This window comes from Microcaecilia unicolor, chromosome 12 (assembly GCF_901765095.1).
Source record: "Microcaecilia unicolor chromosome 12, aMicUni1.1, whole genome shotgun sequence".
Lineage (NCBI taxonomy): Eukaryota > Metazoa > Chordata > Amphibia > Gymnophiona > Siphonopidae > Microcaecilia > Microcaecilia unicolor.
In genome coordinates this window covers 47551114-47568636 of record NC_044042.1, presented here as the reverse complement: position 1 = coordinate 47568636, position 17523 = coordinate 47551114, and the positions used below count along the sequence as shown (strand labels likewise).

The 17523-nt window shown below is 39.1% G+C and overlaps 1 protein-coding gene across 2 annotated transcripts; it reads left to right on the top strand.

Annotated features, from left to right (window-relative positions):
• The first annotated feature begins 1526 nt into the window (after positions 1–1526).
• ZPR1 (ZPR1 zinc finger) lies at positions 1527–11831 on the top strand. Of its 2 annotated transcripts, none has more exons than XM_030222008.1 (13): positions 1527–1675; positions 1799–1960; positions 3520–3610; positions 5679–5836; positions 6290–6412; positions 6762–6827; positions 7115–7181; positions 7780–7850; positions 8455–8544; positions 8861–8971; positions 9824–9913; positions 10201–10266; positions 11283–11831. In XM_030222008.1, the coding sequence occupies exons 1-13, from the start codon at positions 1538–1540 to the stop codon at positions 11400–11402; spliced, it is 1353 nt and encodes a 450-aa protein (XP_030077868.1). In that variant the 5' UTR covers positions 1527–1537; the 3' UTR covers positions 11403–11831. The 2 variants fall into 2 exon arrangements, with proteins under 2 accessions (XP_030077868.1, XP_030077867.1); XM_030222007.1 differs by having other exon boundaries at positions 6762–6836.
• Positions 11832–17523: the final 5692 nt, after the last annotated feature.

The window sequence follows — 17523 nt, the reverse complement described above, 5'->3', positions numbered from 1 at the left end:
CTGTGCACAAACCTTTATGATGTGCGCAGTCACAAAATGTGTGAGATATGTTCTGTGTTAAGAAAGTACAGATCACTCCAAAATGTCACTTCAATTGTACACCCTCACAATAGTGATGTGCTGTGACAGTGATTTACGTGAGGGTAATGGGTCAGATCATAATGTTTTGGTGACAATGGAAATTGTGTGAGAATGACTCAGTAGCATTTTACACATACCTGATGGGCCCCCCATAACACATTGCAGATGTTGTGGAGCACAAAGGTGCCGATGCTCATCTCCTTGGGCAGGAATACAATTTGGAAGGGTTCCTCCCCAATGTGTACAGACTTTCTACAGTACATCTCAGACCCTGATGTGAGCTACCTTCCCTATTGTTGGGTCATTTCTGTTCACCATCTATTCTGTGGCTGGCTTGAGCCCTGCAGCTATTTCCCTGTGGTGGCTGTTGCATTTGAGCTGCTCAAGGGAACCATATTAGGGAAGGGCAAGAAGGCTACTGGGTGGGCACCCACCACCGTAGCACTACTACCAAGTGCGACCAGGCACTGTGTAGTAGGCCTACTCTTAGTGCATGCCATTTACCATGCTCACAAAAGAGTAGTTAGCCTAAAAATCTTAATGCGACTATATAAAAATTCTCCAATTATTCATAAAAGACTACCTGAATCATCCCCTTTATGTTGGAAAGGCTGTCAGTGTGAAGGAACTTTTAATCACATGTGGTGGAACAGTGTATTCATTAAAAACTTTTGAAACCCATAAACTGCAAGGGCCCTGTTTACTAAGGTGCGCTAGTGTTTTTAGTGCAAACTCAAAATGCTAATGCGAATGCGCCTACAACACAGCTTAGTAAACAGGGCCCCAAATTCCCCATGCCAATAGAGATGGCAATATTAGGATGGAACCCAATCCCATGTCTTGCCACTGAAAATAATGTATTAGTTCAGTTCTTTTATTTGTCAGCAAGATGTGTAATAGCAAGACACTGGCAACATGGATGGGCACCCACTCAAAATGAATGGGTACAAGAAGTATGGGATACAGTTAAAATGGAAAAAATTGACATATTCCTTTAAAGATAACATCAAAAAAGTTTGAGGAAATATGGCACCCTTTTATTAAAAACCATCCTTTATAATTTCTAAGTACAAAAATTATATTGAAAACGACATAATAATTTTTAAATGTGAACTTTACCTCCTATTTTGCAACATTGGATGGTCATACTCAAAATGTTACATCAATAGTTTATTTTCGCTTTGATAATTTCATGCTATAAATCATGGTATTATTTGAAACCGAATCTTGAAGGCAACGCTTGGCTGTCTCATCTTTGCCAGATTTTTACTAGTAGCTCTGGTTAGTTGGTTTCTTGTTATATGTTTTTAAATCAAAACACGTTTATTTTTACATTAAGGTATACACACGATTATGCGGGATCGGCTCCTTTAAGAGGGGCCCGAAGCGGCCCTGAAAGATGACGTAGCGGAAGTTAGGCGTCAAAGGTAAAGCGCGTGGGCGGAAGCGTGGTTGGATGCCGGTAGAGATGTCGGTAATTGGGACAGCGGAGGTGCGGGGTTCCGCCGGGTCTCTGTTTCGGGACATTAATGCAGAAGATGAAGAGCAGCAGCCGGTGGAGATCGAGTCGCTGTGTATGCAGTGCCACAATAACGTGAGGCTTGGGGAAATGTAAGGCCTGGAAGGGGACCCAGAGAGATGAGTGATACCCAGGGGGCCGGGAGGGTTAAAGGGGAAGGAGACCTTATCTTTCTGACTGTGTGGTTTCTGTTGTTAGGGTGTGACACGGCTGCTGCTAACCAAGATCCCTTTCTTCAAAGAGATCGTTGTCAGTTCCTTCACGTGTGACAGCTGTAGCTGGACCAACACAGAGATCCAGTCTGCTGGCAGAATTCAAGACCAGGGCATCAGTTATGTTCTTGTTGTCAGATCTAAACAGGTTAGGAACTCATTATTCTTCCCTGCTTTTCCTCCACCGAAATCCAAGTCCTTCCACAGAACAGGGAGACAGAGACTTAACTTCTGGAAGAAGAGGTTTGAACATGTTTTTGGAAACACATTTACTTGAGTCCTCCTTTTTCTGTTGCATGCCACAACAGTTGATTCATCAAGGACTTATTGGGTACACTTCTTACTCTCTCTGGCTTTTATACCAATCTATCTGGAGATTTTGGGACAGTCCTGGATTTCTGACTACCCTGCCCTGATTTATTATGGGACTTGCAGCACTGATTTTAATGGGCCTGATCAGGCAATACAAATCCCAAACTGCTTTGGGAAGTAAGTTCAAAACCAGGACTGTCCAACAATCTCCAGGCTGGAACTGGGTAGCTTGACTTGTCTGGTTTTATTTGAAAAATTCAACCACAGACACCTTTTTATATGTGTTTTATTTATGACAGATCTAGACTATTACCATTCTTAGTGCACATACACCTTTGAACTGCAAATCCTTTCTCCCACTTCCTTTGAACCTCCAGTCACGTGCTTAGTTTTAATTGACTGTTGCTTACCTCAGACCTTCATTCACTTATTTCCCACTTGTGCAAACTCTTGTCTACACCACCACAAGGGCCAGAAGTAGTGATAATGGGCAAAGTTAATGTGTGGGCAGAGTCAGACTATGACAGTAGACTGCTATGTTTTCTGTATGACTACTTAGAGGGATCAGGGCCACTAATGGGTTAATTGGTCCTTGCTTATTCAACCTGCTGTTCATACAGCTCCTAGACCTGGAAATATGATGTTGGGGGATAAGGATGTGGCTGTTATGCCGTGCAGGTCACATTGGAGGGCAGGGGTAGAGATGAAGGAAGGGATGGGGCAGTGGCTCTCTGGCCTGGTGCCAGCTTCATTGGGAAAAGAGGTGGCATGGGTGGCAGTTCTTTTGTCTGCATAAATCCAGGCCTGTGTCTGGCCCTTGGTGGAGAGAAGCCTCTTGGGCAGGTTGGGAATGGAATGAAAGAAAGCCTTTGAGTTGCTTTCTGTGTGTGTAAGTTCAGCTGTAATTTTGGCAAGAATCTTATTGTGTTCCTTCAATAATTAAAGCATAGTAGGCTGAGTTGTATTCTGTGGCCCTGTGGAGAAAATGGAAACTGGATTTGAATGCGTCTTGATTAGTCTATGTGCTCAGTCGAGCATTCCTATATTATTTTATTTTAGTTACATTTGTACCCCGCGCTTTCCCACTCGTGGCAGGCTCAATGCGGCAGGCAATGGAGGGTTAAGTGACTTGCCCAGAGTCACAAGGAGCTGCCTGTGCCTGGAATCAAACTCAGTTCCTCAGTTCCCCGGGACCAAAGTCCACCACCCTAACCACTAGGCCATTCTCTTCTTTGCATTAGCAGCATTGTCTTTGCTCAGTGTAAATAATGCTAGAGGGAGTTACTGAAAAATGTGTACAAGTGTATGGCAATGCAGTTGTGGCTAATTGTGTACATAGACTTAATAAAGCTGTAGAACTTTGTGGTCTCCTTTGTTCAACATCTTTTATTTCAGGACATGAACCGGGAAGTGGTGAAGACAGATTATGCAACCACAAGAATCCCAGAACTGGACTTTGAAATTCCAGCATTTACTCAGAAAGGTGGTAAGTAGGCACTGTGCATGAAAGAAGACAAATGTATGCTATGTGTCTTTCAGTGGTCTACGGATGTGATAATCAGATGGGACGGAAACTGCTAGAGAGACATTTGGATACGTTGGTAGAACAGATAAAATCATCAAATACCCAAACTGAATCTATGGTAGTGCTACATAATGACTTGTAGGGGATGGTGCTTTTAAGCAATCGGCATCTGGTTGCCTAAGACACTCCTGAGTGTATGATGTAGTTTGTAGACAGCTTTATTCTATGGCAGTCCATGATAATTTGACTTCATTCCATGTTACCTGTAAAAGGGTAGGTCTGAGCACTGCTCAGAAGTGCGTCTGTGTGCTGTAGAGTGACTCCTGCGAAGTCACGTAACCCTCCATTGCCCCAGGTACAAAATAAGTACTTGTATATAATATGTAAACCACTTTGATTGTAACTACAGAACGGGTAGTTATATCAAATCCTATCCCCCATTCCTTTTAATTTAGCATAGAGCATTACTATTTATGCCTTAATTCTCAAGGGCTAAATGGGAATCTACTCACACAAAGGTTTTTTTTTTTCTGGACTGCTCCATTACTAGAACTTATTACCTAAATAACTAAGAGCAGAAGCAAATTTTAAATATTTTTAAGGGTTATTGCTCCTTAAATATTTTGAGAACCTTTTTGGGCAAAGTATAATTTCTATTAAACAAAAGGAAGGCTTATGGGATTGCAGACCAGTACTCAGGTCTATTACTATGTAAGGCACATGCAGTGGGGAAAAAATGTATACTTAAGCATTGGATACATGATGAGTCACCATCCATTTGGTATTGGAGAAATAGATTCCATGAACTATTGCTTTGGGAGGCACGAGCAGCCCAGAGTAGTACAAAAAAATTGAAAACTTTTTGTCTCCATTTGGAACAAGTATTTGCAAACTATTTCCCACAAAGCAAGAAGCGCTGTGTTAAACAAATTTCATACTTAGAAGGATGGGAGGGGATTAAAGGATTTTTAGTAAACCATACCAAGAGGTGGAAGATAGACAATAGGGGAGAGATAATAGCCGTAGAGGTAGACCCACAATAGGTTGGCTATGTATTATCCAACAGTATTAGAGTAGAAAGGAGATCAGAGAGGGATCCAAGTAGCAGATACCATGAAGAAAAAGTTAAGGAGCATGGCAGAAAAGTAAGGGGGGGGGGGGGGGATAAGGAATCTAGACAATGTACCTTAAATATAATACCCCATGTGATGTTAGCGCACTAAAACAATTTTTATTTTATTACTCTTTACTGTTCACTTTGACAAAGTATGTGAACCTTTTGGGTACAGTGATAGCAGTTTGTGGGAATGAGGGGAGAAAAGATACAAAAAGGGAACAAAACATCGATGACACAAGTTACTGTCATATCTGTATAAATGTTATGTCAATTGCTCTGTTAATTGTTGCATTTCAAGGCTATGTATGAGCTACAGTATCATCAATAAAAAAAGTTGAAACAAATATTTAAGGGTTTATTTAAGACCCACTTTTTAAAATAAGCTTAATGGAAAATGAGGGCAAAATTTATTGGTAACTGTGTTCATGATTTTGTTGTACCTCTTTTATTTGTATGCTTGCTTGTGTGATTGTTAGGCTTTACTATATGGAGTTCTTATTTGTTTTTTTTTTTGTTTTTTTTTTGGGGGGGGGGGTAATTTTATATTTTGTATTGTAAACTGCCTTGATTTGATAGTGTTAGGCAGTATGTCAAACTTAATAAAGCATATTTAGAGGATTTCTCGAAAATAAGCTTCATCATTATTTATATTACATAATTGGAGTACTTCAGCCTCTTTGCTGTATATCAAAATAAATGTACTAATTTGTGTTATAGCTATGGACTTAACTCATAGCTTATTGGTGCTGCCTTCATGTCCTGAATAAGTAGGAAGACCTGACATACAAGATGTTAGACAATGAACTATCATAAGTAGAAAAGGGAATTGTAAAATTAAGGTGATTTGTGGCAGGATGCCATGTCTGTTTTTGATATATTTAACGGGGTTTGGCTTTATTCTCTGTTACCAAGCTTTGACCACTATCGAAGGGATCATTGACAGAGCTATATCTGGCCTGGAGCAGGACCAACCAGCCCGAAAGGCAATGGACCAAGATATAGCAGCCAAAATTGAGGCGTTTATTGTCAAATTACGATTTCTGAAGGAGGTAGCATCCCCATTCACCTTTGTAAGTATTTCACTTGCATTTGGGGTAGGGGATTGTTGTAAGAGTTTGGCATAACTAGTGACCTGAATGCTCAATTCTCCATGCACAGGCAGGATGAATCAGCCACATACTAGTGATATCATCTGATGGTACCTGAATGAATCTTTTTTCCAGAACTTGAAAAAGCCTTGAACAGGCCTTTGAGCATATACTAGCTATTAGGTTTGTGGCACAACTACTGATCTAATTAACCTTTATGCTCTAAAATCAATGCAAGAATAATAAAACTTAAGTGGATGATGATGTTCTCTGCTTTAATGGGGTATGGAAATCTAGCTAAGAGGGGCTCAGAGAAAAGCAGACCCTATCCTCTCCCTTTTCTTACTGTCTATCTTTGTAATAATCTATGCAAGCATATCTTGGTAAATAAATTTTTGTTCTGTTATGCTTCATTTAAAAACTTTCCTTCACTAGATTCTAGATGATCCCTCTGGGAATAGCTTTGTGGAGAACCCTAATGCCCCTCAGAAGGATGAAGCACTTACAGTGACTTACTACAAAAGGAGTTTTCAGCAAGACAGCATCCTCGGTCTGGAGGTAGGATTGCTGGCACTTGCACATGGACACTTTTTAACTTCCCAGTGCAGAGGTTTTCCCACAGGCAATACTGATAACATTTTGTTTATATAGGAAGTGACTGAACTTTTGAGTTAATACAAATAACACATATGAATGTTTGCAGTGAAGTTGGGTGAACATTAGAATGACTTATGCTGCATGGATTTTGTTTTTGTTTTGATGAAGCAGTAAATGATGTGGATCCTTGTCATAGATTCCAGGTATCTCTTTGTTTTTTTTTTTTTAGGAATAAATGTCATACAATAACTGTGGGAAAAATTTGCTCTCTTCAACTGTAACCAGTATTTTGTGGTATGTGTGTTTTCAGGGGACAGGCACTATGGAAGAACCAGAAGACAAACCAGGCAACACACTGGAGGAGATGAGAAATGAAGTAAGTTGGGTATTAGGCTTTACTATGGAATTATGGCCTGTCAGTTGCAGGGCGTACTAAGCCTTAATTCTGCTCTGCAGCACTTCTGCTGTTCAGTATTGAGATGACCCCCCCCCCCCCCACTCCTCCATACACAGTTCTGTCAGTGCACTTCACTCCTGAATTGTAATCCCTCTCCTCTTCCAATATGGATCTGTTATACCAAACTGTATTGGTGATATGCAAGCACTTTAATTTCCTGCAGAAAAAGCATTCCTGACTTAAATCTCTCCTCTTGTGTTTTATAGGTGTTGCAGTTTAACACGAATTGCCCTGAATGTAACACTCCAGCTGAAACCAACATGAAGCTAGTGCGTATCTTTTTCAGAATGTCAGGTTGTCCCACAGCTGACAATATGGACACCCAACATCATCAGAACTTTTAGTAGCATCAACCACATGGACCCCTGATGTATATCAAGTTCAGTCTATCACTGGTGCAAGCTTTCTGGCTGCCCTTTACCACAAGATATTGTAGTATGTTTTCAATAGAGCAGAGTGGTGGCTGTTTCCAGCAGAGAAAAGTGGGACTACTTTTGGAATGAGTTTGCAGCAGTAGCCCTCCGGCAGGGCTGCAGTTCATATAATTGTGGCCAAGGAGATCTTTCTTGTGCCACAGTTGGTCAAATGGTGCATCTGATGGGGGAACAAGGTGGAGCATCAAATGTGCCTTATACAGCAACCCCAGGTAATTTTGAGCAGTATTTTGAACTGGGGCCAGTTTCTGCCTTTTTTTTTTTTTCTAGAGTTCTGTGACTTCCCTATGATGATCTTAGAAAACAAGATATCAAGAGATGGGGGAAGGGTCTTCAGTGAGGGCCCTGTGCTATTAGCCTCTTGAAGAATCTCCGATGATCCTTGGGCTAGACAGTGGTTTGGATGTTGTTGATTTAATTCCTTGACACTCTCACAGAAATTCCACATTTTAAGGAAGTGATTATTATGGCTACAAACTGTGACTCCTGTGGGCACAGAACAAATGAGGTCAGTTCCCAGAATTTCTGTTTTGGTCCAGATACAAAGTTTTTCTGGCTGTGTTCATAAGGAACTGAAGGAAGAAGAATGGTGTAAAGTCACATGACCCATAGTGTTGGGGAACCTGCCTGGTTCCTGGAATTTTCTTCAGTGTCTTTACAACATTTCAAACATGATGCTGTTTGTGAGACTTAAAAAAAAAAAAAAAAAGCAAGCAAGCAAGCTCCTAAGCACTCTTGTTGGGTGAGCTGTACAAGCTAAACCCTGATGCTGAGCTTCTGAGCCAGTGAGCTGTGTGGAGAATGGAGCTAATGATCTTCACACCGTGCCCTATCCAATAGTTCTAGTGAATGCTTCAGAACCTGTCCGGCTTAGAATGACATAGCTATTGGAGCTGCCCCCAGGTGGTGGGCTTCTTATCTGAAAAATTAATTGTGATATTACAAAATGAAAATTTGTATCATGTAATTTACATGTAGGCTAAGATAAATTTTGTATTAGGAGTCAGAGGATGCTCAGAAACTTGGGCTTGCAAGACACTGCAATTAGCTGAAATATGCCCTTTTGAGGTTGTTGAGAGACATTTGTAGTTAAAATTACACCATATTTCCAGGTTAAGTCAGGAGGAGCCACTGAAGCACTTGGCACCAGAATCTCCTTGCACATCACAGATCCATCGGATATGACCAGAGACGTGTTGAAGGTTTGTGTCGAATCACGTTTTTGACCCAAGTAGGATATCTGGAGTTTATGGAGGTTAACAATAATCAGGAATTATAGTGGGGAAATTCAAGGGCATTTCAGTTTTTTAAAGACTGTTATCAGAAGGAAGTTGCAGAGAACTTGGGTGACCTATAGATTTTTGGTCTTTCAGATTTAATTCACACTGAAAGAAACCTATTCTTAGAAATTGCAAGCTACAAATGGCTGAATTTTGATTTACATTAGTTCTACTTTTTTCTGTATAGTAGATATTCCTGAATGTGACAGTCTTTCTTTCTTTTCCTGGGTGCTGTCAGTCGGAGACATGCAGGGTGGAGATACCAGAGCTGGAGCTCGAATTGGGTATGGGAGCACTGGGAGGAAAATTCACTACCTTGGAAGGGCTATTAAAAGATATCCGAGATCTGGTAAGCTAGATGAAGTGTGTGTGTGTGTATATGTGTGTATATATATATATATTTATTATTACATTTGTACCCCGCGCTTTCCCACGCGCTTTTACACACACTGCACAACTATTCTTTATTGTACAAGTGTTACCTTTAGCACATTACATTTCATTGTGAAAATTCAGGATAAATTCATGTTTTAAATGTTTAATTGTTTTCCTATTCAACATAAGCAGCACATGACATGTCTACCCAAGTATCGTGTAAGTTGGTGCATTCATAGCTGAAAGTACTTGTGAATAAAGGGCAAACAGTTTTGATATGTTTACTCTGTGTTTGGGCAAGGGAGTTTCCAAATGGAATCACTCCTGAGTGCTCTTCCTTCGGAATGCTATCCTATGGGCTACAGCAGAGATGGGCAAACGGTTTTCAACCCAGTTAGGCTTTCAGGATTGTCGCAATACGTGAGTATGCCTGAGATGTATTTCCATATAGTGGAAGCAGTAAATGTAAATAGATCGCATACAATTCCTTGAATCCTAAATCTCACTGGGTTGAAGACAGTTTGACAATGCCTGGGCTAGAGTCATGTTTATGGATTTGGATTGTATATTGTATTGCACATTTGAACCTAAGACAAGTGACAGTTGAGGTATACATCTTTCCCTGCCCAAATGGGCTTAAAACCTAAGCTGGGCAGCCATTTTGCCCTCCATTGAAATTCCGGCTTCCTTGATTTTTAGCCTGCTACTGTAACCTCTAGCCTAGTCTGTATTCCCTTGCTTGATGAAGCTGTGCCTGTGTTATAACTTGTTTTAAAGAGGTGAGGTTGCTGCACTGAAGAACTCTTTACTCACCATTTTTTTCCAGATTGTTGAAAAGAACCCTTTTACTCTGGGGGACAGTTCTATCCCAGGCCGCACAGAGAAGCTGAGGGCCTTTGGCAGAAAGCTGGACCAGGTGAGTTTGACCTTGAAGGAATGTTGAAGTAGCAGATTTAAGCAGAATGTATCGAACATCTTAGTTATATTCTTTGACCCCTTCTGGCCAGCAGCAAGCATATTAAAGCTTCTACCTGTTCTCTACTTTCTCTCACCTGCTTGAGTCCAAGGTGGCCTTAGTGCAGAGGTGTGTGGGGAAAATTTATCTACCATGTGTTTTTATGGGCAGTGAAGTTGTGTTAATTTCCTTAGATACATGTAGTTTCTGCTGTTTATTCATTTTTGTCTCTCCTTGCAATTTGCCAGATCATTGAAGGGCAGCTGAAAGCTCATGTGATTCTGGATGACCCAGCAGGAAATAGCTATCTTCAGGTATCGTTTAAACCAGACCCCCTGTTTCTAACATTCCCTCCTTCAGTTTATATGAAGTTTTTATAACCGGAGTGCTTTGTTCAGAAGTATAGAGGTTGTAAGCTACCATGGGCACTGCTTGACTTGCCTTCATCAGTTTGAGCTGTGACTGGAAGACAATATGTGTGGATTTTGCTGGTGTGAACTTTTTCTTGTATCTGCCACTTGACAAAAGCAAGGAGAAGTTGCATAGGTAACAGGAGAGACCTCAGGTCTTTATTAAAACATCATAATAGCTTAGAATGACATGAAATGCTTGGCTTGAAACTTTTGTCAGCCATGATTAGTCTTTACCGGTAGTATCTGCTGTATACCACTGATCAAGAGGCTAGCCATGCATGGAACGTTAATTTTTATTTATTTATTTTTAGAGGTCTGTTTTTATTGAAGCTTAAACTGACAACACAAACAGTGTGGAAAGGAAGAAAACCCATTAAAACATACTATTCGTCATATAGAACGAAAAGTTTCACATCTCAAAACAGAAACCCCTATTTTGTTGAAGAGAAAAAAATTTCCCCTTATCTTCCCTTCCCGTCACAGTCCAATGGACTATGACAGAAAAATTTTATAAAAGAAAAGTCCAATAAAGCACCTTAGGTGCAGTGTGCAAGAAAGGGCCCCCAAATTTGTTTCCATTTAGCCAGTCTTGTTCTGAGCTGTGAGCCTTTCCATGTCTGCTATATACCAAAGCTTAGTGATCCATTTATGAGCAGGCGGAGCAGTCTCTGACTTCTAGGCCATAGCCAGGGTTAGGTGAGCTATGTTGAGACAATGCTGAATGAGATACTGCTGATGCAGAGTTAAAAACTTAAGGGGTCAATTAAAAAAAAAAAAAAAAAGAAAAAAGTTGTTTCCATGTTATTCCTAGTGACAATGGTCTAAAAAGCCATACATGTAAGATCATATATTTTTCCTAGTCCTGAAGTGAGATTGCTATTCTTGTGATTTTATGAACTCCTCTTGATTTTCTGTAGAATGTGTATGCACCAGAGGCAGATCCAGAGATGAAGCTGGAACGGTATGAGCGCACTTTTGAGCAGAAGGAGGAGCTGGGACTCAATGACATGAGGACAGAAGGCTATGAACAGCGGTAGCAGGGCATGTGATATGACCCTCCAGTGACTTAATTATTGTTGTGGTGGTTTCAAGTGCTTGGGCTTTCTTACATTAGGACAGACAAGCATTCATCTGCCAAAACCAGGGAGGGAACAGCCTGCCAGAAAAGAGCAACTACAGGAAGGAGGGGATTGTGATTTTTTTTTTTTTTAATATTCCAGCCAGTTAAAAATGCAAATCCCTTGGCACGTTGGACTTCAGTTGCTTGAATAAGGGTAGTTTCAGTGATTTACAATGAGATTGCAATTTTGATTATCTGATATCACTGAAATCCAGCATGACTGGTCTGTACAGTGGTGAGGAGCAGTGGTGTCCGCCATGCTTTTCCTGTATATTATACCTTTACTAGCCAATTGTTTTCAACTATAAATTGTGTAAGCTGGCCCATGATAATTTGTATGTTTTTTTTAAATATGCGTTGCTATTCTTCCTTCATTTGTTTAAACTTAGGTTGGAGCTCTGGCGGTTGGTTCCTGTGCACTTTCCTTATGCCAACTTTTCTGGTTTTCAGTGATCTGTTCTACACTGATAAACACTGCTAGTATGTTTCACTTTTTGAAAGAGGTATTGATAGTGGTGGCAGTAGTTCAGTTATAATATTCAAGCTCTGTTAGTTACTATTCATTTCATTTTTAGGCAAGGATTCTGGTTTGGAAAAACCTAATAAACATAAGAAAACATTAAAGCGCAGTTGGTCTTTGTATAAGCTGGCTCTGGGCTCTCTCTAAATGACCACCACTAAGCAGTGCTGTTGGTCAATAGTCAAAGCTGGAATGGCGGAGGTAATCGGAGTACTACTAGGCTAGTTTAAGCTTCTACATATGACTGAGCCATTTCGCTGGTGGTCTGGAGTAATAAATTTTCCTCAAGAAAGGGCCTGGCAGTCTTGTGACAGACTTCCCGATAAGATGTTCTCAAAATGCTGCAAAGGTGAAGGAATTCAGTGTCAAGTCTGAGCTACTGGGACACTGACTCGGGTTCATTAATCAAATGGGTTTTACTGGTTCAGCGCAAAGATCAAAGCATTGGCCAGTGTAATGTAGCAACAGGCCAATTCAAACTATATGCACAGAAGCTGGATTGTGGAAGCAAGTGGATTTTAGTCATAGGCCTGGCCTTGCCAAGTTCTCTCTGAAATACGGCATAAATAGAGAAACGTTTAGCCAGAATCTAGTGCGTGAAAAGCTGCTTCTGCATCTGCAGCACAGGTAATTAAAGTGAAGCTAAAAGTAACTAGAAGATGCCTTTCAAAGCATCTCACTTCTACAAGATGTGGTATCCCTCCTTGTGCTAGATTCTCTGGTACAGGGGCAGGTTCTGTGTCCTATGAATCCTGCCTTAGGCAAGGGGATTCTATTGAGAGCTACCCTTTTCAGGAATGTCAGAGTGTGTGTGACTTTTTTTTTTTTTTTTTCTTCATACAGAAACATGCTCCAGGATACTGGAGCCTTGGCATTTTCTAATTAACATGTGCTACTTGGCACCTAAGGGAGTAGGATTTAAGGAAAAAAATGTTGTCTCTGCTGCTAATTTTCTTTCCTTAGTTCAAACAGACCAGTCCAGAATGCATGGGTTATTTCATCAGCCAGCAGCTGGAGAACTTTAAAATCTCCCCTGTAAGAGGTTCATGCAGAGGAAGCTGCTTGGTATTCCTGTCACAAAGTCAATGTTGACTAGTCCTTCCTTACCTCTAACTTGTCACTAGAGGAGAGAATGTAGAATTTTTTCTTTCTTTCATAGTCACTTAGCTGAGAAACCTTTCAGAGTATCAGGAGCCTTTGCATAATATGGAACTGAGTTTTCCATTGTTCCATCATGCATATAGATCTCTCTTGGATTTTGCAGCAGTAACGCTGGTCCTCTGTGAATATAAGCTCCTACGTTTGTAGATGGTGGTAGAGAAACCTTAGCAGCATATATGGGGAATAATCAGGGTGACTCCTAAAGTGCAATCTAGATTGGGCTATTGTAAAGAAATGCATAAAAAACTAAATAACCACTCAACTTGATTTCCTGCTGTGTGATTAACCATTGCTTACTTTTGAAGACAAATCTCAGATGGAATGCTGGAAGAAAGCATTACAGTGATTGTATCTGTACGGCACATCTTTATATGTACTGAGGGCTAATTATTTTTAATAAATTCTGTGTGCTAACCAATATAAATGGTGTAGAACTGATAATTGACTTGATTTTTCCACCTATTTATATTTTTTGTTTGCATTCATAAATCAAAGTAATGGTGTATTTCTTTATGGATGTATCTGTACAAGGTACCTGTGCAATGTCGTCTTAGCTACTATGTTTACTTGGGTAATTGAAGGGATTCTCCTATAGTGAAGCTTTTATCTGTCAAGTTTAGAGACGTTATAACCTGATAGTACAGAAAGGGTGAAACAGGTCATACAGTTGTTTAAGTTGTAGGTGAAAGATAACTTACCCCTCTGATTTTTCTTTCAAGAATATAAATGCCATTTAAAAAACAACCAAAAACAATGACTGCTAGAAACACTTACATGAGCTCTGCTTCAATAAATTAGGTCAGAATAACAATATAGTGTGTTTTTTTAAATCCTGTTTACTTTTTAGTAAACTGTAAACAGTTCAGATATAACTTAACTGAAAATGCATACCTGCTACTAAATAGACAGCCCAGCTATTAAAAGCTCCAGTATGGGCTGAAGGTACATTTTAAGGGAAAAAAAATCCACCAAGGTGGAAAAACGCTGAATCCCATGTTCGTTAGTTACATGAAGAGTATAAGACGGGGGAAGTTGACCACTAATCAACATATCTCATCTGGCACTTCACTCTTATCGGTAACGCTCCCATCACGTATGCTATTCACAGGATTCGTACCTGGATTTCAAATAGCTCTCCTAATATTTGGAAACTTTTAGCTGCAGTTTTAACTTGTTGTTACGTTATCAGGAAAGTTCCCGCCATCATGCATGCTATTCCCAGGATTCAAACCTGGATTTTAAATCGCTTTCCTAATATTTGGAAACTTTTGGCTGCACTCTTTACTTTTTGGTATATTCTCGTCTTGTGTACTCATATGGCACGGTACATATTTTCTTTATTCTGATTGTACACATGGCATGGTTGATTAACGTTTTATTGTTCTTAAAACCAGCAGTATGATATAGCCCGATTTACAGTTCTTCCACTTGCATGTTCTATCTGTACGCTTCCCCCTACATTCTCTCCATGATACATATTTCTTCTATCCTAAACTTACATTCTGCCTTTGGTACATCATTTATTTTTTCACATCTTACATTTGTACAAAGCATCTCTGCTCACGGTCATCATTCCCACTGCATTACCATTTAATTTTTTTTTCACTTTACCAAAGAATGAATATTTTTGGCACCTGAAGGTTACACGTGTCATCACTCAATGAAATCCATACATATCCACTTACGCTTCTGTTTTCCATTTATTTATTTGGATTTTACTCAAGATGAGTTACATTCAGGTACACTTGATATTTCTCTATACCAGGAGGGCTCACAATCTAAGTTTGTACCTGAGGCAATGGAGGGTTAAGTGACTTGCCCAAGATCACAATGAGTAGCAGTGGGATTTGAACTGGCCACCTCTGGATTTCAAGTCTGGTGCTCTAACTAGGCCACTCCTCTGTCACTCAAGCACGTTGTATAATGGAGTTTTTGTACACTAAACCAAGTTTTTCAAAGTCAGTTATACTTCCCTATTTCTTTCATTGCCACTTGCACATTTTATCTGCTTTAGCTCTTAGTGTTACATTAAGTACACCTGGTTATTGCCCGATTAGATACACTTGTTTTAAGTTGCACAGAAAACATTAAACAGACCTATATTTCAGTTTTTTTTTTTTTTGGTATACTTCTCTAGTTTAATTTAAATCCCTCAATTACGCTATCAAGTTAACCTCGCACATCTTTTTATATGCACTTTTTAATATTTTTTGACATGTCCCATTTAACTGTCAGTATCTCATGACAAGGTTTATTTGTAATCTCTTTTGTACATTGTTACTCCACTATTACTTTATATGTTTTTTTTTTCATTATCGGTTTCTCTTGTCATTTACGTTGAATGCAGTACATATGTCACAATTAATAAACCACACTATTAGGTATTTCTTTAATAATACTATGTATGTACCTATTACGATATCTAACAAACATTGACAGATATGAAACCGTTATGTACTCTTTCTTTTTCAACATCATTATACATAGACTTGTTATGATTTCCAACATTGATTTATATGAATTTGTAATATATTCTATTTGTTCTTTATATGCACCTCACAGGCATTAGATTACTTTGCACATGTCCCCTGTATGTATGTATGTGTACATAATAATAGTAAATATAAAACAAGTACTAAAGTAACAATGAAAATAAAATGCTAAATGTATGATAAAAAAGTGATACAATAACAGAAGTATGATATGTGAACAAATATATGCAGAAACATAAAATAATGAAAAAAAGACAAAAATATATATTTTGTCATTTTACATAGCAAACGCTCTTTTGTTGTTTTTGTTTCTGCATATATTTGTTCACATATCATATACTGCTGTTATTGTCTTACTGTTTTATCATACATTTAGCATTTTATTTTCATTGTTACTTTAGTACTTGTTTTATATACATTTACAATTATTATTTTAAGACTCCTGAAGCAGGCCTGTGGCCAAAATACAGTACTGTGTCGAGTCTCCAACTAATAAACTTGTGTCAAGAAGCGTCACATCGCTGTCCTTGTCTCTTGCGTTCATGGTCAGCTTCCCACTGTTTTATACTAAAGGTACATTTGATAATTCTGGTCAGATGTTTTTGGTAGCTGTTTCCTTGTCCTGGCAGAAAATACAGCTGCTGCCCAAGAAGAAAATCCAGTTAATCTCTTTGCCTCACCTAAAGCAATATGCTTTTAGCTATGCTGTTTTGTAATCTATTCACTTTCTACAAAACAAAACCATTTTTTCCCAGCTGTTGCATAGCTTTTTATATTTAATTAGTGTATTACAGTAGTTTTGATAATGGTGTATACGTTTGTAATAATTTCCTTGGCAGATTTTCATACAAAATGATAGCAGTTGGTAAATACAGCTCTACACATCTGCTCTCTTGAGTTGTACTTGCTAAGCTCTAGCCCTAATGAATCTACTTTAGTGGATTTACATATCCTTGAGACCCAGTATATGCAGATCTATCCTATGCATACTTAGGGCCCTGTTTTTATTAAGCCACTTGAGTGTTTTTGCACACGCTAAATGCTAAAGTCACCCATATGTGTGATAGCTTTTAGCGCATGCTAAAAACACTAATGTGACCTTAGCACTGCTTAATAAACAGAGCCCTTAATACCACACTGATTAGATGTGCCTTGCTGGGCAGGGTTGGAAAATGCTGATCCTGAGTGCCAGCTGATCAAAAATTACTATTTCAAATTACAGTATTTATTTTCAGTTCTTAAAGGGTCATGAATTGTAAGAGAATTATTTAAGTGGTTGAGAGCAGTGGCTTCTTCCTCCAGTTTGATACTATTTAATGGAACTTATTAACCACCTTTATGAAGGAGATTCACCCAAGGCAGTGTAGAGCAGGCATAGTTTAACATAAAACTTACAATTTTGTTAATAACATAACAATAGTAAAATAACCAAGAATAAACATAAATACAATAAATGAGGTAAATTTGAAAACAGTAAATTGAAACCTAATAACTACTGTAAAACAGTATTAAAAAATACACATTTAACAGCACTGGAATTCAAATACCAGAGATATAATACAATGTTAGCATAATACTATGTTTAAACAATTTTATTGAGAAAATTGAGGAAACACTTAACATATCTGTGTTTTTGTTATACAAAAAAAGGAAACTTCCCCACTTTAAACATTCCATCCCTCCATCTTCCCCATTCCTCTTACCTCACTGCATCCTAGTTGCCTCAAAAGGCCTGTACTCTTATGACCCTTCACACTCAAAATAATGGATCCCTTCTAAAGAGAATTCCATAAGCGCCCCCCCCCCATCCCCCCTTGTGCCCTTTAATACTAGTCAATACCACAGACATGGTATAGTCCATAAAA

Excerpts from the sequence above, each read along its gene's own strand:
- ZPR1 (XM_030222007.1), top strand. The coding sequence starts at position 1,538 with ATGCCGGTAGAGATGTCGGTAATTGGGACAGCGGAGGTGCGGGGTTCC. Across the intron at positions 1,676-1,798 it reads GTATGCAGTGCCACAATAAC|GGTGTGACACGGCTGCTGCT; the intron begins GTGAGGCTTGGG and ends TTCTGTTGTTAG. Across the intron at positions 7,182-7,779 it reads AACCAACATGAAGCTAGTGC|AAATTCCACATTTTAAGGAA; the intron begins GTATCTTTTTCA and ends ACACTCTCACAG.